This window comes from Hemiscyllium ocellatum, chromosome 3 (genome assembly GCF_020745735.1).
Source record: "Hemiscyllium ocellatum isolate sHemOce1 chromosome 3, sHemOce1.pat.X.cur, whole genome shotgun sequence".
NCBI lineage: Eukaryota > Metazoa > Chordata > Chondrichthyes > Orectolobiformes > Hemiscylliidae > Hemiscyllium > Hemiscyllium ocellatum.
Genome location: NC_083403.1, coordinates 84,687,186 through 84,712,878, shown reverse-complemented (window position 1 = coordinate 84,712,878; position 25,693 = coordinate 84,687,186). Strand labels below are relative to the sequence as shown.

The window sequence follows — 25,693 nt, the reverse complement described above, 5'->3', positions numbered from 1 at the left end:
CTGGAAAAGCGCAGCAAGCCAGGCAGCATCCAAGGAACAGGAAATTCGATGAAGGGCTTATGCCTGAAACGTCGAATTTCCTGTTCCTTGGATGCTGCCTGGCCTGCTGCGCTTTTCCAGCAACACATTTTCAGCTCTGATACTCCAGCATCTGCAGACCTCACTTTCTCCTCCGATAGGAAGGAGACCAGAATTGCAAGCAATATTCCAAAAAAGGCTTAACCAATGTCCTGTATAGTTGCACTGTGACTTCCTAACTCCTATACTCAAGGCTCTGATCAATAAAGGAAAGCATACCAAACGTCGTCTTCACTATCCTATCTAACTGCGACTCTACTTTCAAAGAGCTATGAACCTGCATTCCAAGGTCTCTTTGTTCAGCAACACTCCCTACGACATTACCATTAAGTGTATAAGTCCTGCTAAGATTTGCAAGACATAGGAATTAGGAATAGGAGTAGACAATTCAACCCTTTGAGCCTGCTCCACTATTTAACATGATCATGATTGATCTTATCCTGATCTCAACACCACTTTCCTGCCTGCTCGCCATACTCTTTTATCCTGCTTTTCAACAGTCCTTCTTTCTTGAATCTTTTGATTGATTCTCCCTCCACTGCACCCTGGGGCAATGAGTTTCACAGATTCACAACCCTCTGTCAGAAGTAGTTTCTCTTCATCTCAATTTTGAACCCACCTCCTTTCACTATATCCTTTTGTGCACAACTGTCCCAGAAGAGAGAGCATCTGATTAACATCCACCTTTATCAATCGTCTTTAGCATTTTATCTACCTCAAATCAGATTCACCCTCGCCCCCCATTCTTCTGAACTCCAGCGAATACAAACCCAAGCTATTCAACAGCTCCTCGTATGACAGCCCTTTAATCCTTTTCATCCTTGGAATCAACTTGGAGAACCTTCTCTGGAACTGCCTCTAGTGCCACCACACCTCCTGCAAGTAAAGAGACCAAAAATGGACACAATATTGCAGCTGTGGTCTCACCAGTGCCTTTGATAATTGTAACAACATTTGTTTACTTTGAGTCCAACCCTTTTGCAATAACTACCAGGATTCCATTTGTTTTTCCTAATATTTGCTGCACTTGCATATCCACTTTCTGAAATTCATGCACAAAGACACCCAGATCCCTTGGCACTGACACACTTTGAGTCTACTTTCCATTTAAATAATAATTTGCCCTTTTAGTTTTCCAGCCAAAATGGGCAATCTCACACTTATCCACATTAAACTCCATCTGCCCAGTTCTGTCCCATTCTCCTAGTTTATCAATATCCATCTGTAAACAGTTTATCTCCTCATCACTGCTACCTTTCGCACTTATTTTCGTATCATCCGAGAAGTTTGCTATGCTACACTCTGTCTCTGCTTACAGGTCATTTATATAAATTGTAAGTAGTTGAGGTGTAAAAACTGTGGCACTCCATTAGTTACAATTTGCCATCTAAGGAAGGACATATTTATCCTGACTGTACTTTCTGCTAATCAGAGAGTCCTCTATCCAAGCAAGAACTCTACCCTGAACCCCTGAGATCTAACTTTCCGGATCAGTCTTTTATGCAGCAGCTTGTCAAATGCCTTCTGGAAGCCTGGATATAGTCCATTATCCACCTTGCTGGGTATGTCCCCAGAGAAGTTCAATCAGTCTGTCAAGCACTATGGGACCTCTGTAGAGAAATTATTCACCTATGAATTGCTTCACTACAACTTCTTGTTCTAGATTCACCCATAACTGCATCCTCTTCATATCTACCCTACCAATGTTAGTGTCTTTTATGCTAAACAGATTTACTTGCTTTAAATGTTTTAAGCTCCTCTTATTAATGCTATTATTATTTTAGGATGAGATTCTTAAAGCAGCGGTTATGAAATATGGCAAAAACCAGTGGTCTCGTATTGCATCTCTGCTGCACAGGAAGTCAGCCAAACAATGCAAAGCTAGATGGTAAGTTTTATATTTTCCCCCATTGTATTAGAAATTGTTATTTAAATCTGTTAATAAGCCCAGAATAGTTGTCAGATATTGCAATCCATCACACATAGAGTAGTAGAAGAATCTTTATTCCCTGCTGTGTCTCCATATCAATTGGTTATGTACACATATTGAAATTATTAAGTTTGTTTTTAAGAGAGTCATACAGTCAGCATGGGAAACGCACCTTTCAGTCTAACTCATCTGTGCCAACTAAGTTTCTCAAAGAAATCTCGTCCCACTTGCCCTGTGTTTAGCCCATATCCCGCTCAGCTTTTCCTACTCATGTACTGTGCAAACGTCTTCATGTTCGAAGTTTGCTCGCTGAGCTGGGAGGTTTGTTTTCCAAAATTTCATCACCATGCTCGGCAACATCATCAGTGAGCCTCTGATGAAGCACTTGTGTTCTGTCCAGCTTGCTGTTGATGTGTCTTTGTCTGTTAAGGTGGGTGATATCATTTCCAGTTCTTCTTCTCAGAGGTTTGTAAGTGGTGTCCAACTTGATGTGGTTGTTGATGGAGTTCCAGTTTTAATGCTAGGCATCTAGGAATTCATGTGTATGTCTCGGTTTAGCCCGTCCTAGGATGGTTGTCTTGTCCCATTCGAAGTGCTGTCCTTCTTCGTCTGTATGTAAGGATACTAGCAATAGTGGGTCATGTCTTTTGGTGGCTAGTTTTCTGCATGTCTGTCCACCACTTTGTACACCAATGCGATAGACCATGAATGGACAAGCACACTAGAATGAGCCATCAGCATCAAACAACAGCAGACCAAGAAAAAGAAAAAAAAACAGCCCTACAGGAAAAACTGGACAAGCTCACACAGAAGAACAACAGACAATTCAGAAGCTTGGATTAAGAAGCTATCAACCAACCACAAATAGACATGGAAAAAGGGATGAACGACAACTAAAATGATACGGACAAAAAGGATTTCTTAGCAGTATTAGAATCAACCCTGAAAGTCAATGGACCCACAGTAGAAACCCAGCAGACCATCAGGCAGATAGTTGCACCAGCACTAAGCAGAAAGAAGGAAGGGAACAGCCTCAGCACACAGGAAAGGAAAGCCCTAAAAGGACTCAGAAAAGACAGAAACGTTGTAATCCTACCTGCATGACTGTCATCCAAAACAGAACACAGTACATTAAAAAGGTGCTCAGATACTAACACTTACCAACAGGTATTGATTGACTCAATTCCACAGCTAGAAAACCTTATTATAGCTACATTGAGGAAGCTTCATAAATCAAGTGAAATTAAGAAGACAGATGTCCAGAAAATGAAACCTGATGGGATCCAACACACCTCGCTCCTACAGATTACCTAAAGTACACAAACCAGGGACCCCCATAGTCTCAGTTCCCGGCACACCAACATACAGACTAGCAAAGGGACTCCACTGAAAACTGAAATACCTAGTAGAAGATTCATGCCTCTCCTCCATTCCACCCCAGAATTCCTGGACATCATCAAAGACACTAAAATAGAGAAGAGGACGAAATAATAGTCTCCTTTGACATAACAGCCCTGTTCACATCAATTAACATCAGACCAGCCAAAGAAAAACTGAACTCACTACTAGATGAACCAAGGACACAGGCACCAGACAGCACCAACTTAACCAACAAGAATAGCATCTTCAAGCTAGTAGAACAATGCCTCACTTCCCACTTTACCTTCAATGGCAAGACCTACAAACAAATTAACAGAAACCCGTGGGATCTCCTATGTCAGGGTTTCTCGTAGAAGTAGTAATGCAGATACTCAAACAAACAGCCCTCCCCACAATCCAACCCAGACTTTGGGTCCAGTACGTGAATGACACCTTTGTCATCACAAAATAGACCAAATTAGAGGAAACCTCCTATAACATCCTTACTGGCCTACATTTCACTAAAGGGGAGGAGAACAACCCTTCCTAGATGTCACAGTGGACAAAACAGTCAGTGGGAGTTGCAGACCAGCATCTACAGGAAAGCAACACACACAGACCAGATACTTAATTACAGAAGCAATCATCCCAGCACCCACGAATGGAGCTGCATCCAGGTATTATTTAAATGGGCCACAACATGGGTGGCACGGTGGCACAATGGTTAGCACTGCTGCCTCACAACGCCAGAGACCCGGGTTCAGTTCCCCCCTCAGGCGACTGACTGTGTGGAGTTTGCACATTCTCCCCGTGTCTGCATGGATTTCCTCCGGGTGCTCCGGTTTCCTCCCACAGTCCAAAAATGTGCAGGTTTGGTGAATTGGCCATGCTAAATTGCCCGTAGTGTTAGGTGTAGGGGAATGGGTCTGGGTGAGTGTGCTTCGGCGGGTCAGTGTGGACTTGTTGGGCTGAAGGGCCTGTTTCCACACTGTAAGTAATCTAATCTAAACACACTGCAGCAGCCAGGAATTACCAGCAGCAGAAGAAAAATTCTTTTATAGAATATAGAATCCCTACAGTGTGCTGACAGGCCCTTCGGCCCAACAGGTCCACATCACCCCTCCGAAGAGTAACCCACCCAAACCCAATCCCCCACCCACTACCCTATATTTACTCCCGATCAATACACCTAATATATACATCCCTGAATACTGTGGACAGTTTAGCATGACCAGTTCACCTAACCTACACATCTTTGGATTGTGGGAGGAAACTGGAGCACCCAGAGGAAACCCAAGCAAACACTGGGAGAAAGTGCAAACTCCACACAGACAGTCGCCTGAATCTGGAATCGAACCCAGGTCCCTGGCATGGCAGTGAAACAGTTACTGATGAACCTAAAAGACCTTATGCAAACAACCAGCAAAACAAATGTCATTTACAGAATACCCTGCAAGGACTGTAACAAGCACTACATCGGACATACAGGCAGAAAACTAGCCACCGGGATACACGAACACCAACTAGCCAACAAAAGACATGACCAGCTACCACTAGTATCCTTACATACAGATGAAGAAGTACCGTACCACTTCCTGTTTAGCGCTGGTGCAACTATCTGTCTCATGGTCTGCTGGGTTTCTACTGAGAGTCCGTTGACTTTCAGGATTGATTCTAATACTGCTAAGAAGTCCTTTTTGTCTGTTATCACTTTACTTGTAGTTCATCCCTCTTACTAGGACAGCTGTAGTTCATCCCTCATATTAGGTTGGCCTTTTCCATGTCTGTTAGTGGTTGGCTGATAGCTTTTTAATCCAAGCTTCTGAATTGTCTGTTGTTCTTCTGTGTGAGCTTGTCTAGTTTTTCCTGTAGGGCTGTTTCTTTTTCTTTTTCTTGGTCTGCTGTTGTTTGATGCTGATGGCTCATTCTAGTGTGCTTGTCCATTCATGGTCTATCGCATTAGTGTACAAAGTGGTGGACAGACATGCAGAAAACTAGCCACCAGGATACACGAACACCAACTAGCCACCAACAAACATGACCCGCTATCAATACTATCCTTACGTACAGGCGAAGAAGGACAGCACTTCGACTGGGACAAGACAACCATCCTAGGACAGGTTAAACAGAGACACGCATGTGAATTCCTAGGGGATTCTGGATTAGAGTGGTGCTGGAAAAGCACAAATTAATATTCCTGATTAAGGGCTTTTGCCCGAAATGTCGATTTTCCTGCTCCTTGGAAGCTGTCTGAACTTCAGTGCTTTTCTAGCACCACTCTAATCCAGAATCTGGTTTCCTGCATCTGCAGTCATTGTTTTTACCTAGTAAATTCCTAGAGGCCTGGCATTCAAACTGGAACTCCATCAACAATCACATCAAGTTGGACACCATTTACCAACCTCTGAGAAGAAAACCCGAAATGATATCACCCACCTTAACAGACAAAAACACATAAATAGCAAGCAGGACAGAACACAAGCGCTTCACCAGAGGCTCACAGATGTTATTGCCGAGCATGGTGATGGAACTTTGGAAAATCTTCCAGCACAGCAAGCAAACTACCACATCTTTGTCCTCTTACCCTAAAAATATGCCCCCTAGACTTGGAACATCCCCCACCTCCACACATACACACACACACACACACACACACACACACACACACACAAAACAGAAAAGACCTTTGGTGTTCGCTTCATGATTTTATAAACTTCTATAAGGTCAGCCTCCAACATCCTAATAAATGATCTAATAAAAATATCCCAGCATGTACAGCTTCTACTTATAACTCAAACCTTCCAGTCCTGACAATATTCTTGTAAATCTTTTCTGAACCCTCTTCAATTTAGTAATATCTTTCTTATAGCAGGGTGACTAGAACTGTGTGCAGGCCTCACCAATGTCCTTTAAAACGTCAACATGACGTCCCAACTCCTACATTCAATAGTCTGAGCAATGAAGGCAAGCATGCCAAATGCCGCCATAACCACACTGTCTACCTGTGATACAACTTCCAAAGAACAATGTACTTGAACCCCGGTCTTTTTGTTCAATAACAGTAAAGTACTGGTCACTACTTACAGGAATGATGTTAATGTGTTGGAAGCAGTCCAGAGAGATTTACTAGACTGATACCAGGAATGAGCGGATTGCCTTATGAGGAAGATGAGGCCTGTATCCTCAGGAGTTTAGAAGAGTCAGAAATGTTGAAACATAAGATGCTGAGGGGCCTTGACTGGGTGGACGTTGAAAGAATGTTTCCACTTACGGAAGAAGCTAGCGCAAAGTCACAGTTTAAAGATAATTGGCAGCTTAGTAAAAACAGACGTGAGCAAACACTGATGTGAGTGTGAGGAATTCCCTTCCTAAAAAGGAGTAGAAACTGGATCTTCAAATATCTTTAAGGCAGCGGTGCATAGATTTTTGATGACCATGAGGATGAAAGATTATCCTCCAGGGGCTGTTTTCCCTGGAGTGTCAGAGGCTGAGGGCTGACCTTATATAGGTTTATAAAATTATGAGGGGCGTAGATAAGGTAAACAGACAAGCTCTTTTCACTGGGGTGGTGGAGTCCAGAACTAGAGGCATAAGGTTAGGGTGTAGGGGAAAATTTAAAAGGGATCTAAGGTGCAACTTTTTCATGCAGAGGGTGGTGCATGTATGAAATGAGCTGCCAGAGGAAGTGGTGGAGGCTGGTACAACTTCAACATTTAATGGGTGGGGCAGAGGGATCTCTTGTAAAGGTAACAACTTCCTAAGTGTGGTGTTACTGAACTTTTAATGATATGTTAAGTTGATAATGACTGTTAAACATTCTTATTGGCTCTGAAAGATGTTTAATTTACATATGTAGAGTGTCAGCTCTTTTCATTTTGATAATTTTGCATAGTTTTGAAATCACTTGAAGGTTTGTTTATATTTTAACTTCAATCTTAAATCATAATTGTTTATTTCACTATATAGAATTTCAAGTTAACTGCCAGTGATTGTTACTCTTAATTTCCTGGTTTGCTAATCTCTAAGAATCGCCCATTACAATTGATTGCTTCATAGTCAATACCAAACACTGATGTTCCACCACAATTCCAGATCATTATGTATATTTTAATTACTTATAATAAAATGTTATTCACTTGTGGAGCTTTTAAGTTGTATGCTTGTCACAGTAATGATATAGCTAAGTACAAATCAATGAAATTTTAAGCTAAACTTTTGTTATTTTAAGTCATGTTTTTGACATTTTTTCACAAACAAGGTATGAATGGCTGGATCCAAGTATCAAAAAGACAGAATGGTCAAGGGAGGAAGAAGAAAAGTTACTGCATTTGGCAAAACTCATGCCAACACAATGGAGGACCATTGCTCCAATTATTGGCAGAACAGCTGCCCAGTGTTTGGAACATTATGAATATCTTCTGTAAGTTGATAGATAATATTTAAAATCAGTTTTCTTTAGTTAAATTCTGTTTAGAAATTGATGTATAATGTGGCATTATTAAGAATTCATAAGTATAATTAATTATGATATGACTACAATTCCTTATTGAGTAGAAAGAGTATTTTCAAAGTGTTCATTGAGTGAAATGATGCAGCGGAAATAGAAATAAAAGGCTTCTGAAACCCTGGGGAAATTTTATGTGAGACTCTTAACTGAATATAAATGCTAAGTACACTTTTGTCAATAATCTAATGTCTTTGCATGTCTTCACAGAGAAACAATCTTGTTGAAAGATTCTGATTAACACAGGTGCTAAATATTGGTTTGAATTCGGAACTTTTTAAACTTTGCTATTACTTTTCTGTTATAAGTTTTTTTAACATTTAAATGATCTGTTTGCCAGTTCAGCATGTACTTATCTGTTTGTGTAGATGTAAAAAAATGAACCAACAAGTTTTCTAAAGTTAGACAAGTAAGGAGTTAGCTTTATTGTGCTGGAGCTACCAAATAAAAATACTAAAAATGTTAGCTATATAGAAATATGTTCCAACTTCCACAAGAGACACATCAACACATATTTAAACCAGCTATACAAAAATACAAATTACAGAGCAGAAATTAACTTAGGCCAAGTTAAGGTTCAGTGCACATTATTGTACAAAAATAGCAATGCTCAATAATTTTATTAAGTTAAAAGTCACACAACATCAGATTATAGCCCAACAGGTTTATTTGGAAGCACTCGTTTTGAGTGGGCGGCACGGTGGCACAGTGGTTAGCACTGCTGCCTCACAGCGCCTGTAGACCCGGGTTCAATTCCCGACTCAGGCGACTGACTGTGTGGAGTTTGCACGTTCTCCCTGTGTCTGCGTGGGTTTCCTCCGGGTGCTCCGGTTTCCTCCCACAGTCCAAAGATGTGCGGGTCAGGTGAATTGGCCAAGCTAAATTGCCCGTAGTGTTAGGTAAGGGGTAAATGTAGGGGTATGGGTGGGTTGCGCTTCGGCGGGTCGGTGTGGACTTGTTGGGCCGAAGGGCCTGTTTCCACACTGTAAGTCTAATCTAAAAAAAAGCGCTGCCCCTCCAGCTACCTGATGAAGGAGCAGCACTCCGAAAGCTAGAGCTTCCAGATAAGCCTGTTGGGCTATAAACTGGTGTTTTGTGATTTTTAAATTTGTCCACCCCAGACCAACACCAGCTCCTCCACAATTTTAGGCTGACTCTTCTGAAAGAATGTTGTGAAAATCACTGCTTTTTAATAAGTTGTTATGAAATTGAATTGATGTCCCTGGACATGTTTCAGTGACAAAGCTGCACAAAGAGATCAAGAAGAAGAAACTGCTGATGATCCTCGAAAGCTTAAACCTGGCGAGATTGATCCAAATCCAGAAACAAAACCAGCCAGGCCTGACCCAGTGGATATGGATGAAGGTATTTCATGATTAAAAGCAAGTAAAGCAAAGCAGACATCCCGGAGAGCTGTGCAATGGGGGAGATTAGCAGAGGTGGTAGGTTGAGGCCCTGGAGAAATTAGAAAAAATAAGAATTTGAAAATTGGGTCATTGCTTAAATGGGACCGATTGTGGTTCAGTAAACTGAGAAGTGTTGAATGCGCACATTTACTGCAGTAAGGACATAGGCAGCAGAATTCTAAATAAGCTCCAGCGTATAGAGGTTCAAATGTGGAAGATTGACCATCCTGAGTTGAAATAGTCAAATGTTTAAGTAACAATGACATGGATGAGCACTTCTGTAACAGATGAACTGAGGCAATCAGGTGATGTTAATAAAAATCTTGATGATGACATGGATATTTTGTCTGAAGCATATTTGTGTCATATGTACACTAACAGTATTTCTGAACAAGATCATTTACATATAGTTACCAAACAATGAAAACACATTTGATTTCAGGGATTGGATATTCCCTTTCCTTTAAAAGACTCACAAATGTTTCATGCATAGTCACTTCTAATGTAAACCATTGAGCCTGATGTTATCTATCACATGATTTTGAGGTATAGTATTTCTTAAGGAAATTCAGCAATGTTGGTTAAAAATGGCAAACAGCAATTAATGTTCCCTTCATAAAGAAGGTAATGCTGATTTGTCAGTCACTGTTGATGTTTTGAAAGATATACCAAACATGACATATGATCCTTTGGCACCTAGAATTCTGTGAACATGAAGTAAGATGAAAATGGTTAATGATTTTGTTTGATTAAAATTGAAAATGTTACTTATTTATATGTGCCAAATCATGTTATCGTTGTTGAAGCTCCTTTTGAGTTAATATCCCAGTTAAACCAGAGACAAGTCTAACTCTCTCTCTAAAGCAGACAAAATTAATGGACACAGTGAAATAACATGTTTAGAAAATAAGTGCTTTGCTTTGGTAGAGAAAGCGATAAACATGACATAAACAAGAAAAACTAAAAAAGAACAGGAATTCAGTTGATTTATAATAGGCAAACTATTGAAATTAAAGATAAGCAAATATCCAGAATCCAATGGTCACCAAAATGGAATTTTAGAAGTAGCTGAGAAAATCTTTCAATGGATAATTCAGGAAATATCCCCTCTTTGTTAATTTTCCAATGTCCACTATTCATGATGCATAGGAGAAAAAATAAGAAATTGTAGGATTTTTGTTGTAACACCAGCTGTAGGGAGACTCCTGGAGTCTCTCATTCAGAATGGAATGCCTAAGTATTTGGAAATTAGAGAACTAATATGGATTTGTAAAGGGCAAGTTATGTTTAACGATTTGAGTTGAATTTTATGAGCAAGTAATGTACACGGTATGTATGGGAGTTCTGAAGATGTTTCATATATGGACTTATGGAAAGAATTTGACAAGGTTCTATGTGGGGGACTGTTTTTAAAAATGAGCGCATGGGGATTGATCATGTTGGCAAAACATTGGGATATGGAGTTTATTGTATGAACATATGAAACTTCAATAAAAATCTGGAATGAAAAAGCTAGTGTTTTGGTAAAAACCTAATGATAAAATCCTTTGGAGATGAAAATTTGCCATCCTTACTTGGAAAGCATATGTTTACACACATTTCCTCCAAAAAACTGCTTGGTAGGTCAACTGAAAATTCCAAAATTGAGTCTAATAGATTTTTCTAAACATATACATTAAGGATTAAGGAACTGAGGCATGTAGGTGGAGCTAATATAAATAGGTATTAATGATATAGGAATGGTGAAACACGGTCAATAAGATGAATGGCATACTCCTGTTTTGTAAAATTACCTCTGACTGTTCTTTTTCAAGTTGTTCAAGTACTCAGGTCCAACATTATCTAATACATTCTTTGAATCACAGAATTGTTACTGTGATGCCATTTGGCCCATTCTGGCTGCACTAGATCTTCAAATGAGCATATTTACCCAATGTCAACCTGTTGCTTTTTCCCTGGAAAAAATATTTTCTTTGGCCCTGGTATTTTTTTTTAAAGCTTGGTGGCTTTCTGTTTGATTTTGAATTTGATAATTATCAAAAACTTGCTTTTCCTTTCTCATTTGAATTTCAGTTTCTTCAGTTATCCACATTTGGATACAGTTTATTTTCCTCAGGAATTCCTTTCACTTGCTATTCCGTACTCTCAATCCTTTGTTTGAGGGTCCTTGCTGTTATTTACTTGGATGTTCACAATTTAATTTTGAATTATGCATCCATTTTCTAAACTAAAATGACTTAATTAAGCTTTTTGAGTGATTTGTTTGCATTGCTTTTTGAGGCATCTCTTGTATTTGTCCCACTTCTGCAAACTGTTTTTTGCAGATGTAAGTTTTTAACTTTATGTTTCATATACAACTGAGAGTATATGATTAATTCTTAGCTGATGAAATATACTTAATGTATGTTAAGACATATGTAGCCTTGTTTGGACTTTTTATAAATTATATTTAAATTTTGAAAGTCATACTGTTTATTATTTCTAATCATCATGAAATATATTAGCTGCACGTCACCTTTCATTACTGTGGTGGTTGTCATTGCCCATTTCTCATTATAAAATTAAGTTTTGTATTGGGGAGGCGAAGATTCAATTTCCTAACATTTCTTGTTGATATTTTCTTAACTTCAAATGTTAATGTAAGTGGACCTGAGGTCTGACAAAGAGATTTATCAGGGTATATGTTTTTCAATGTATTTTGTTTGTTATGATGGGTGAGGCTGTATATATTTTGTATACATTTTAAACATCAAAGTTTTTTGCTTATCATTGTACATTCCTAGTACTGATCTTATAATGTCCAAATTACATTTTTAAAAAATTCTTAGATGAACTTGAGATGCTGTCTGAGGCTAGAGCACGTTTGGCTAATACTCAAGGCAAGAAAGCAAAGAGGAAAGCACGAGAAAAGCAACTTGAAGAAGCCAGGTTAGTCTTTGAAATAATTTGTACAACAAAATTCGTGTCATATTTTAAGAACAGATCTGAGGGTAACTGGAGCTGCAGATTAAAGTCTGAATAAAAGGAGAATTTTTTTCAGAAATGAACCTGTTACTGTTATTATGATATAATAACCCAATTCTTATACTTGGGTGGACTTAGCAACTGTGCATCTTGCTAAACATGGTGGCAGTCCATTAATCATGGGTGCCTTTAATTGTAATGTAGTTTGGGTAAGTCAAATTAACAGATAGTCATAAGAAGCAAATTAGTGTATTTAGAACAGTTAGGCAGAAGTGGGTACTGCAGATGCTGGAGTTTAGACTCAAGGTTAGAGTGGTGCTCAAAAAGCACAGCAGGTCAGGCAGCATCTGAGGAGCCGGAAAATCGACGTTTCGGGCAAAAGCCGCTCATCAGGAAGGTGCCCGAAACGTCGATGTTCTGGCTCCTCAGATGCTGCCTGACCTGCTGTGTTTTTCCAGCACCACTCTAATCTTGACTATTTAGAACAGTTTCCTAGAACAATATGCTGTGGATCCAACAGGCATTTTTGGATCTAGTAATATGTAATAAGGTAGGTTTAATAAATGATCGTGGAGTAAAAGATGTCCTAGGAAACAGTGATTAAAATATGTTAGAATTTAGCATTCAGTATGAGAGTGATAAACCTGGGTTGGAAACAACAGGCCAAATGTAAACAACGGCAATTATAAAGGAATTACGGGTAGAGCTGATGGAGTGGACTGGGAAAGAGGTTTAGCAGTAAAGAGAGTTATGAACAATGGCTTGCATTAAAGATATAACCCAGGGAGTAAAATGAATTGTCAGAAAGAAATAAACTGCCCATAGTTAACCAAGGAAGTTATGGATAGTATCAAAATTAAAGGAAAACACTCAGTGTGGTGAAGATGAGTAGTAAACCAGAGGATTGAGTCAGCTTTAAAAGCCAACAAAAGAAAACCAAAAAAAGTGGGAGAAAATAAATTGAAGGTAAATTATATAAATCTAGGCTTCAGGATTGTTCCAGTCAACTTCTGCAAATATAACTTGCTGCAAAGTTATATCAATTGGTTTTCTAATAGGCAGAATTGCGAGGTGCACCCTTCATGGAAAGTTAATAATGCATGTCCATATGAACTTTGTTACGTAGGAGACTTGCAGCCCTTCAGAAGCGCAGGGAATTGCGAGCTGCTGGAATTGAGATACAAAAGAAAAGAAAAAAGAAGAGAGGAGTGGATTATAATGCTGAAATTCCCTTTGAAAAGAAACCTGCAGCAGGTTTTTATGATACCGCTGAGGAAAACCATCAAGCACTTGAACCAGACTTCAAGAGACTCCGCCAGCAGCATTTGGATGGAGAGCTAAGATCGTAAGTTGCAGTAAAATACTAAATTATACTTAGAATACCTAGAATCTCAGAACAAAAGCAGAGAACCCTAACCTTATTGCATCCCATACAGACCTAGTCCCCTACTTCAACCATATAACCCTGCATTTACCAAGACTAATTCACCTAGCCTGCACATCCCTGGACTCTATGGAGGTAATTTAGCTTGGCCAATCCACTTAACCTGCTCATTTTGGACTGTAGGAGGAAAATGAAGTCCTAGCTAGAAACCCACACACTCTGGGAGAATGTGCAAACTCCACACAGTCACTCAAATCTGGAATCAAACCCTGGCACTAAGGCAGCATGCTAACCATTTAGCCACCATGCCAACCCCTTTTTAATGTTTACTTTTAATCTTTAGTGGGTGGCACAGTGGTTAGCACTGCTGCCTCACAGCGCCAGAGACCTGGGTTCAATTCCTGCCTCCGGTGACTGAATGTGTGGTGTTTGCGCATTCTTCCCATGTTTGCATGGGTTTCCTCCGGGTGCTCCTATTTCCTCCCACAGTCCAAAAATGTGCAGGTTAGGTGAATTGGCCATGCTAAATAGCCCATAGTGTTAGGCGAAGGGGTAAATGTAGGGGCGTGAATGGGTTGGCTTCGGCAGGTCGGTGTGGACTTATTGGGCCGAAGGACCTGTTTCCACTCTGTAAGTAATCTAATTCTCTCTCCGTTGTGCCCATTATAATATGAAAATAATAGATGAAAAGTATAAACCAGTCAGATTAATATGTATTGGTTAAAAATAATAAATATATTTACAGGTAGAACATTACAGAAGCAATAAAATATCAAAAATTACTGGAAATGGGAATCAGTCCATTAGGAGTTAAAATATCCTTTCACCAAGCAAGTTGCACAGCTTGATGAAAACCTTTTAAGTCCCTCAAGCTTGGTCTATCGTTTAATGAGATCATGCTTGATCTGTGACCTCACTCCATTTCACATATCATTCAATTCTTTTGTTTGAAAGAACTCTTATCTAACTCAAATTTAAAATTAACAATTGATGTAGCATTGGTATAGAAAACCAGAAATTTCTGCCATCCTTTGTGTTTGGAAGTGTTTCTTTACTCCTGAAAAGTCTGGGTCTCATCTTTACATTATGTCTCCAGTCCTAGATTCCCAAATGAACTCTTTATCTACCATATGAGTTCACCATAATGTCTAAGAAATTTTGATAAATGACCCTTTAGCCTTGTAAATTCCAGATAATTACTCCTCCTGACTGTATTTCTCTTCATAATTTCTTTGGAATTCAGGTATCATTCTGATAAATCTAGAGCACTCCCTCCAATGCCAGTATATCATTTGATGGTGTGATCTGAACTGTTCATAGTACTCCAGGTGTGATTTATTTCAGGCTTTCACTGTTATAATTTGACTTGACCCTTTTGTAGGAGAAAGTGAGGACTGCAGATGCTGGAAATTAGAGTCGAGAGTGTGGTGCTGGAAAAGCACAGCAGGTCAGGCAGCATCCGAGGAGCAGGAGAATTGATGTTTCAGACATAAGCCCTTCATCAGACTCTTTTGTATTCTAGCCTTCTAGATATAAAACAAAAAATATTCCTTTAGCCTTTTTCATTATTGTCTGTCTGTTTGGTATTTTATAATCTGTACACATGGATCTCTTTCGACCTCCTTATTTCTAGATTTTCACTATTAGGAGAAATCTGATCTGTCGATTTAAGGTCTATACCTGCATAGAAATCAATTATTCAGCTTTACACATTTATTTAGTTTGCTAATAACACTTCTTACTTCCTATCTTTGTGTTATTGACTAAGTTGGCTATTGAACTCTCTCCCATCATTAATGAACATGGTAAATAGTTAAGACTCTACTATGTTTGTTATCCCTTTGCTCAGTTCAAATTCTGCATCTTTCTAATACTTGAGCCTGTGTTTCTTTGTTAAGGAGAGTGTCAGCTTCAGCTGGGTTAGAATTAGATTTTATTGAAACATGTACTAAAAAATAGGAATACGTGAGTACAGTGAAATGTGTCGAAAGTCATCATTCTCTGGCACCATCTTGGTTACAAAACTAGAATTTAAAAACAAAAGCAGTAAAAGGGAAAAAAAAGAGCTAAGAACATCCTGTTCTTAAAGTCTAGCGTCCATAAAGGTGTTTGAAACCTTCGCCATCAATGCAGGTGCCACGGCCTTGTTATTGTATCCATATTTGGATACCTCACTTCAGGAAGAATCCAACAGCATTAGAGAGGGTAGAGAAGAGATTTATGAGAATAGTTTTAGGAATAAGGGATTTAAGATATGAAATTATATTGGAAAAGTTAGGATTGTTTTCCTTGGAGAAGAGAAGATCTGATAGTGGAATTCAAAATCATCAGTGGTCTGGATAGTGTAAAGGGGAAGAAAATGTTCCCACTTGTGAAAGGTTAAACAACATATGGACATAGATGTAGGAAAATTGGCCAAAAAAAAAGCAAAAGTGATTTTAAAAATGTGCTTTTTTTTCACACCAGATAAGACCTGGTTAAGATCTTGAGTGGAGTGTTTGATCAATCAATGCCCTCAAACCGGAGTGTTATTTTTAAAGAAATAATGTTCGGGATTATTGGGAGAAGGCAAGCCAGATGGCAATAAATGAAATGCTCATATGAAGGTTACTATTGTTAATCTCTTAAAGTCGATATCAACTTCTGAAGATCACATATAATTAGATGTAGAGATCACAAATTGCTGTTCCTGATTCTAACTCTCATCATAACCTGCATTGTTCATCTCTTCAGATGCAAATCAATCAAACTATTGAATTGATGTGAATTTCCCCTTTTATTAGAAATGGGAGAGCTTTAAGAATGTTGGAGAGAAAGGAGAAGGAAGAGCTTCACTCATTAAAATACAGAGGGTTAAGAGGAGATTTGAAAGAGGTTTTCAAGTCATGAAAGGTTTTGAAAGAGTAAGTAAACTGTGCCAAGTATTCAGTATGCAGAGGGCAAAGATTTGATGTCATAGGCAAAAAGAACCAGAGGTAATATGTTGAAAATGTTTTTAAACAATGAGTTGTTGAGATCTAGAAAGTGCTGCCTGTGTGGAAGCAGATTTAATAATAACTTTCAAAAGGAAATTGAAGGAAAAGAAATTATGGGGTTGTGAGGAAAGGGAGTGAGATTAATTGGATTTGTTTTTCAAAAACTGACAATGCCTGAATGGTGTGTTGTGCGATGTTACTGAGTGAAACTATAAAATGGAGATAAAGTGGAGCTTGGTCCCTGACAGTAGCGTGGATTTGGTAAGAAAATGTTGAAACCTTGGATGAGTTACAAGGAGGATCTCGAAGAGAAACAGAACTAGGATAGTGTTCTAGGAGCCAGAGGAATTTGGTGATGGAAAAGAGACAAACAGATGAGGTACCAAAGAAATCTGTCAGCCATGGAAAGCATCAGGAATTGGAAATTAGAATTTTTATATTAATCAACATTGAAGCAGCAATGGGAAAGGTTCAATGGTGGGATGGTTAGGGATGCTGTGATTTCAGCAAAAAATGCTTTGGAGAAGGGGAGTTCTAACTGGATGGAGGGATTTCTCTAGTCTCTGTCAAGGCCTTGGAATCATTTCATTGGAAATACAAAGAAAGTTTGAACACAATTTTGGGATAAATGTGAGTGCTGCAGCTAAATCACAACAATAACATGGGAGTTCAGCTAACAGACAAAGGGAACATTAATCTGAGCAGTGAGGCAGGTCATAACCATTGGAGTGAGAAAAACTATTAATTGCTGAAGAACAGTGTTAAATAAACAACATTGTTCCCAAATTATGCATCCAGTTATTGACTCCAATTGGGTTCTGCCGAGACCGATAGCTCAGAAAAGCCAATGCTTAATTCCTTCAACCTAAATTAGTACAATATTTTAATTATTACTCTATTTTTTACAGTGCACGTAAAGGTATAATAAGAATCAAGTAACTCCATGTGAGCTTTCAAACGAAAGGAAAATCCCAATTAATGTTTGGCTGACTTTAAGTCAAAATGATTTATGAAATGGGCTATGGGTTTTCAAGCATGCATTGGGAATGGGAAAACCATTGATAGCAATTTCATATTTACAATTACTGGCAAAAGTAATTTGAAATTTTATTTAATATCAATCCATATTAATTAGTTGGTTGAAGGACTTTTTTGCTGCAACCTTTACTCATTTTGTATAATATTAACCAGTATAATTCATAATAAAAGAATGTAAAATTAAAAGTAGACCTGACTGCCTAAAAAATTGCATGCTGCTTAGTTTTAAGATTTGTGTGTGTAAATTAATCAATGTGAATATTTTCGAGTTCAATTATGTTAGATTTCAGTTTCTTAGACTGAACAAATTATAGATTTCAAATGCTTTAATGGACTTTTAAAGCCTGCATTTTGCTTTCGACCACTCTTGAATATTTAACTTCTGTATTTTTTTTAATTCAGTGAGAAAGAAGAATCTGAACAGAAGAAAGATAAGCAGCGTCTGAAAAAGAAGAAGGAATCAGATTTGCCTTCTGCTATATTACAGATTAGTGGAGTCTCTGAGTTTACCAAAAAAAGAAGTAAACTAGTTCTTCCTGCACCACAGGTAAATAGTACATTTCTATTCTAAAAACTGTAAAGATAATATTTATGCTTTCTATTGTGATATCTACTTCACATTACTGCCTTCCAAGCATGTGAATAGATGAAAATTGTAGTTATACAATTCTTTATTGTTGCTAAAAAATCGACATTGTCATTTTGTGCTCATCAGTATTCGGACTCAAGAAACAAGTTTGAAAGTGAATAACAGTTTATACAGTCTAAGAAGAAGCTACTGAATTGTTGGACCATTGTTGCGATGGAGATACAGCAGAAATAGTTAACTGTCAATCTAAGTTTGCCAACTAAGCATGTAGACTCTGACTAGTCAGTGTTGCCATGGGAATCAGCAGAAATTGGCATCCCCGCACCCCAAATCAAATTGTATATGTACACATTCCTTTTGCCTACAAAATAGTCCAGTTTTAATCATGCCCAACTATTGCACAAGTTAGTTACAAACTATAAGTTTGAAACATCTGAATTAGATCACCAGAACTTAATTTGCCTGACAAGCTGCTACCAGGACAGGAGCAAACAATACTAGGTTTTGTCAGTGACTGTAAAAATAATATTTATTGTATCAAGCTTAACTTTAAAAAGAACAGCAGAAGAATGCAATTTAACCTATACACCCAATCTCACACCCAAACCAACAACCACGCACACTCAAACAGGGGAGGCAGAAGACAAGTGATTTAACCCATATTCTATGGTTGGAAAATAAATATAGTCAAAAAGTGATTAAAATTCTGAAGACTAAAAGTTCAGATCACAAAGTGGAAAGTCCTTTTTGTCTCATACAAGCATAGAAATAGGAACAGAAGTGGGCCATTCAGCGCTATAAGCCTGTTCAAACATTCTATGATTAAAGTTAATTACTCAACAATTGCTGTTCCTGATTTTCCCTAAAGCCTTGATCCTTTTAGCTCTAAGAACTATATTTAATTCCTTTAAAGCATTTAGTATTTTGATCTCAACCACTTTCTGTGGCAGAAGATTCGTCAGGACCACCACACTATGGTGAAGAAATTTCTCCTCATGTCTGTTCCTAAATAACCTATGCTGCGACTTTGAACTGTGCATAGTCTGGGTTATTTAATAAATGTTGTCCCAAGTGAAAATCGCATCTAATGTTGGAAATAGAGCTCTGTCCTTTGCCAGTATATAATAAACTGTGTGATATAAACTGCCCACTAATGTAAAGATAGCATTTCTTAATTTTTCTGTATTTTTGATTGTGATCTGAAAACAGAAGACTTTTAAAAGCCAAGAATTGTTGAAGGCTTCTCCCATTTTTTAAAAGCAAATTACCTGGCACTCATTGTAAGTACTGTTTGCAGAGCTGTTTGTTGAAGCAGAGACGGATGTCTCAACACAAATGAGCTGGAGTCACAGGGTAGGTAGGAATGGAACTTCAGCTGACAACAAGGTATGGTCTGTGACAATTCTGTCATTTTCTCCCAGGTAGCTGAACTGTTTATGTATATGAATATTTGAGGGAGAAGTCACCAAATCTCCAATAGGGAAGGAGCTGTCAGTTTTCTCTGCCGTAAATCAAAATTAAGTCTGAAGAAAGCCATTTTTTTTTCTTCATGCATAACTAATAAGTGAAGCACTTTATAACTGTGAATCAATTGACCTGTGCCCATGCAAGGAACAGCATCCTGATCATGTCTCTGGAAGCAGAAACCATCGAACTTCCTTTCTGGCCTTTTCCTGTGCCTGTAACAATTATTTTTGTTTGTGTCTGTCTGCAAGAATGTGTGTATTGGGTGAGGGCTGGTTAGAGTTTTAACTAATAAAGTTATATATCAGCAATGCATAGTTATTTTATAATGCTAAAGGAATTAATGCTTCGCTATTCACTTAAAGAAAATGTGTTCCTTTTTAAAAGATCTCTGATGCTGAGCTGGAAGAAGTAGTCAAAATTGGTCAGGCTAGTGAGATGGCCTGTCAGACAGTCGAAGAGTCCGGAATGCCAAACTCCGTTTCCAATGCTCTCATATCTGAATATAGCATTGCCAACACTGGTTTGAGTTTGCGAACCGCACGAACTCCTGCAGCCCAAGATCGTATTCTCCAGGTAATTAAACCATATTAAGCTAAATTAAATTTTTATCAGAACTCATCATGCGTTGTCATTATTGGAGGCTTTCCTGCAAATATTTCTTGATCACTACAATATTCTTTAAATGTTTGTTCTTTTTTAACATGATTCTTGTCTTAATAACATAAAGTTTTTTTTTCCTTCCTCTGAGCTTCAAGTTTGAATATTTTGTTTTTTGAATTAAAACAAGAAATTGTAGAAGTGTAGTACTTGTTTTTAAAGTTGTTTAGTTTTAGAGATTAGGAAATGTTGTTATATTTCAGAACCCAGATCTTTTGACGAGAAATAATGGTCGCGGAAGCATAGTGTAAAATTGGACATCCATCCATGTTGTAGTCCCGATACAACTGACTTCCTGTGATTGCTGTGTACAGTATTCTAAAAAGCTCCCATAAGCAGTTATGTGGATTCTGGAAGCCTCCAAAGATTGCCATCTCTAACTTAGAGTGAGACACTTTGGAGGATTCCGACAGACTTAGATTAATAGTTAATCCGAAAATATGAAACCAACCTTAGTTCCTGATGAACAATTAAACTGACCACTTCACCATGCCCCTGATACCATCCCCCAGTCAGTTGACTTCTTGCTGGTTGCTTGAGTCACTGGAATACATTGAAATGCCTAACTAAGAATGATCCTGGTCCAGATGTTTTCATGACAACTCGAAAGGTTGTCATCTGTGTAATCTGTTTGTCTGATTAAGGTCAGAAATAGGGTTTCTGATTTTAATACTGATCACTAGATCTAGGTTAAGATTTTTTTCCTCCAAATTTATTTCAGTTTCTTTTTGCTGCTAAAATGTTCCAAAGTTACCAGTACAATTGATGTCAAGTTGAACCAAATCAGCATCTAATGGTCTCACACAAGCACTTTCATCAGGATTCATCTAATAGAATTACTGGAAAATACAGTTTGGATTTCCTTCCTTTTACTTAGTAGCAATGAAGTCACTAGTGTTACTCCATAATGGACTGGTTAAAATTGGTCATGTCAATAATCAAACCTGAGTTTGAGCTGGCACTTTACATCAACTGCTCTGAGCTCAGCGAGGCAAATTAAGTGTAAATTATGCATTTTGATTTTGGTTTAGTCTGCCTTATTGAAGGTCTCAAGTTTGCTTTTGATTATTATTGAGCCATTGATAGGAAGGTTCCAAATACTTTCAAAAGTGTGAATTTCAGAGAAGGTTCTGCTTTGGTTCGAAGAAGTACTGACTGACTGCTGGAATTGGGCTCTTAGTCTTAGCCATTGACTGATCTCTTTCAGAAAAAATGGGTGAGTGTGCAGAAAAATTGCCTTTTCTGTTTTCTTCTTCATTATGTAGGAAGCTCAAAACTTGATGGCACTGACAAATGTTGATACGCCTCTAAAAGGTGGGCTGAACACACCTCTCCATGAAAGTGATTTCTCAGGAGTAACCCCACAGCGACAGGTAGTACAAACACCGAACACTCTGCTTACTACACCCTTCAGGTAAAGGATTATGTAATTTTTCAGAAAATTCAGAAAATTAAAATGTTTTTGACCAGCTCGGTTTTGTTTTAAAAAATAAAACATTATATATTTGCACAAACTAACTGAAATGATTGGATTACTGCTTAATATAATGTGTAATATTTAATTTTTTTAAAACTTAATTCATGTTGCTTATTGACATAATAGTTCTTAGCTTATGAATGGCTCATGAGTTGATACCTGAAAAGAGAAAATAAAATCCATCCTCTCTCCTCATTTGTGCTGAGGTCTTGAAAAATGAGTAGATAAGTTAGATCATCAGTTTTAAATGTAGGTCCAGGAGACATTGTTTCCAGTCAAGACAGTGGAGATAAATGCATCTATTATCTCCTTGCCAGGATGGATGAGGATGAATGAACTCCTAGTAAGAATGGCAAAAAAATGAAGGGCAGAAGAGAAATTATTTGATCTATCAACAACCTAACTGAGCTTTTATGTAATCTCTGCATTTCATTAATCACATATTCAGCATTTATCTATTTTGAATAGAGAAATCTTAGCGGAATGATTTGTTTTTTTTGTTTTGAAAAATTTAGGACTCCGACACATGATAATGATGGCTTGACTCCACGTAGTGGAATGACGCCTAAACCTGGTGTTGCAGTGACCCCAGGAAGGACTCCTTTACGGGACAAATTAAATATCAACCCAGGAGAAGAAATTGTGGATTATAATGATCCTTCATACAACAAGCAATTGGTAGGCCATCAGGACTATTTCCAGAGTTAATCTGTGGTTAACAAAATAGAATATTTTTACTTTAGTACATAATATACACAACACTTAAATGTACACAATGACAGATCTGATCTTAAGTACTTGCCTTAACACTTCTTACTATTCAGATATTATGCAATATGAAAGGCAATATGTAATTATTTTCTCTTCAAATTGTATTTATTTGAATTTGGCCTGTAGATTGAATTTGTTTTCATTTGAGACCAAATACCTGTATGTAACATTTGTAAAGAGGCTTCAAGCTTTGAAAAGCTGATTGTGTGGGTAAATAGATGGCAGCTATAGCATAACATGGATGAGTGTGAAAGCAGATGGGCAGAGAAATGATGTACAAAGGGATTGAAAGCAAACATACAGGTGCACCAAGCAGTTAGGAAGACAAAAGGTATGATTGCCTTTATTACAAGAGGATTGCACAAGGAATGAGGATGTCTTACTGCAATTTTACCAGACCTTGGTGAGACTGAGTATTGTGTGAAGTCTTATCTAAGGAGATATTTGCCATTAGAGGGAACACAGCAACGTCTGACAGAGCTGGATGGATTCAGTGGAGGAGACGATACTTCCTCTGTTTAGGAGTTCAAAAACAAGAAGTCTCTAGATGAAAGGTAGACCAATTAGGACTATGATGAAGAGAAATATCTTCAGATAGTGAACTTGTGGATTTGCTACCATACAAGGCTGTGGAAATCAAGTCCATTTAAGGAAGAAATAATTTCTAGGATACTACAGATGTCCAGGAGTCTGGGGAGAGAAGTGGAAGAAAATGCTCTGTGGGTGAAATGGCCTACTCCTACTCTCTGTTATTTAGTGAATATTTTTTAAATGATAATCAGCATTGTTTATTGCTGCTTCTAGCCGATATAATTTGCCAATATGCCAATAACGTATTATAGATCATTGAGGCAAATGACTTATTTTTACGCTGTACATTCTGAGAAAATAACCCGAATTATAAAAAAAGTTAAAGAAGTGGCAAACAATTTTATTTGCAACATTTGAAGATTCCAGAATTTTCTAACAGGATAGTGAAAATTGAAAACCGTAACAATGTACAACTTTGATGGAATTAGAAGGCAACGTAACCTGTTTAACTCTGGGAAGGAATGGTAACAGCAAGGGCTGCTGACTGAATGGTGTCAATGTTAGTGTCAAAAAAATCATTACTTTTGCACTTTTTTTGTTGGCAAGGAAACAGGACAGACTGATTTTAAGAAAACTATGCAATTGAGAAAAGAGACCGGGGTTATCTTTTCACTCCTGGTACAGAGAGTAGCGAAGAGCAGGACCCGATGGTGCTTAATTTAGGTCTAGTCATATATGACGGTGAACTATTCGGTCAAATGCATTCAGGTCTACGTCCCATGAACTTGAGAATGAAGGTAAACTCCATTGTGGGTGAGTGACCAGGGTGTGAGAAACTATTAGACTTACTTGGGTATACGTAGTGCAATGGTTGAGCAGATTGATAGCTATAGAAATGTTAAGATGAATGGAGGTCTAAAGTAATTTCTACAAGCACAGTTCTTAGTGCATTTGGCGATACAGAAGAAAGTAAGATTGGGAAAGGGCAAGGTAATGGGAATGAGGAATGATTCGTGTATACAGTGAGAAACCTGTTTATCACACTGAGTAGCAAAGCTGTGTAAGATGGCTAGTTCATGGAGCTGGATTTAAGTATGGATTCATTTGTTTACATGAAAATGAAGAACAAAGAGAGGAGGATAGCATTCTCTGGAGATAGTGCAGACTAGACTCAGAAATAGGTTGACCGTGAAGGATGAGAAATATCTGAGTGCAAAGACTTGAGGACGAAAGCAGTAAAGATACCTCAGTGAGAAAATATCTTATATGTACTTGGTTGTCTTGCAGGGTCAAACCTTTTAAAAACAAGGCTAATGAAGTGGAACAAAGGTAAAATGTTCAGAGTAGAAGCAGGGTCAGACAAAGATGTGATTTGGTGTATCACAGTAAAGATTTATGTTCTCTTATTGTCCATATTTTAAGTGTTTTAATATATGGGGTATTTGTCTCATTTTAAGTAAGAACATACAAATCACTGAAGGTAATTCCAGCTACAAATCTTTGTTAGCTTAAATGTAAATTATATCATTATGTTATCATCATGCACTTGTCCCAGAGGTTCAAAATAAATGCAATGCCTGACTTTACTCCCTCACACAATCACTCACAAAAACTAGGTACAGTTGAGGCAAACACAATCTAATTGCGATTTTGGAATATCCGTTTTTTTTCCCCATGGCAGATCTTTGATTTCTTAGATGAGTTGATGCTTTAAGTGGAGGATTCTCAGTAAGACAAGCTTCTTGTAATTAAATTGCTTAGGAGGTAGGTTTTCAAGTGAACCTGAGGTTAGAATATTTTGGAAGGTATCCTTCACACACTTTCAGGATGTAGTTAGTTACTTATTACCTTTGCTGTTTAGGTACTTCAATAGATTTCCGTTGGTGTCTTTGTTTAGAATAGCTTCTGCTATTATTTTTTTTTAAAGATATTTTTATTAGAAATTTAATATTTTGACAGATTTACAAAAATAAACAGAACTTTCAAGCACAAACATTAATATAAAAATAGATCTTAAATATATAATCATCAAAATTCAAAGGAATGATACTAAAGAAGAAAGAAAAACAATGAAACTCAGTTAACTACTAATCTAATCCACAATTATCCAGAGTGTATAGTTGAGTCACTTACATCCTTCAAACAAGAGAAAATGTTCTCTAATACACTCATAACAGTATAATAAAAAGGAAACTATTTCCAAACAATAAGAACAAAAAAAACATGTTTGAATGGAGATCCTCCCCCTTGTTCTCAGGGGGCCTTACTTCCTTTCTAAAGGTCCACCATATCCTCTCCCAAACAGTGTCCCACCCTTGACCCGGGCGCTCCTTAATAGGATTTAGATATAATACCGCGCTAGAGTTAACAGTGAGCGCCCCACCCCCACCCCTCCCCACCCATACCTGAGTATATCTGATAGCATCAATGCCACATGCAAACACACATAACTATAAAATTACAACTCCAACAAATTACAGTTAAGTATAATAACATAAAATAGCAAGGGAAGACAACCCTGCTCCCAGAAGCAAAAGTAAAGTAAAGTATCCACTTCTCCCCA

General features: G+C 37.9%; 1 protein-coding gene across 1 annotated transcript in view; it reads left to right on the top strand.

The window, feature by feature from the left end:
- Nucleotides 1–25,693, top strand: part of cdc5l (CDC5 cell division cycle 5-like (S. pombe)) — a 47,375-nt gene that overhangs the window by 2,076 nt on the left and 19,606 nt on the right. Inside the window, exons 2-10 of the mRNA XM_060851480.1 lie at nt 1,863–1,966; nt 7,626–7,787; nt 9,109–9,236; nt 12,106–12,205; nt 13,368–13,586; nt 18,041–18,185; nt 20,079–20,267; nt 21,617–21,765; nt 22,344–22,506. Coding sequence (XP_060707463.1) covers nt 1,863–1,966; nt 7,626–7,787; nt 9,109–9,236; nt 12,106–12,205; nt 13,368–13,586; nt 18,041–18,185; nt 20,079–20,267; nt 21,617–21,765; nt 22,344–22,506 — 1,359 coding nt within the window. The remainder of the gene's footprint in view (nt 1–1,862; nt 1,967–7,625; nt 7,788–9,108; nt 9,237–12,105; nt 12,206–13,367; nt 13,587–18,040; nt 18,186–20,078; nt 20,268–21,616; nt 21,766–22,343; nt 22,507–25,693) is intronic.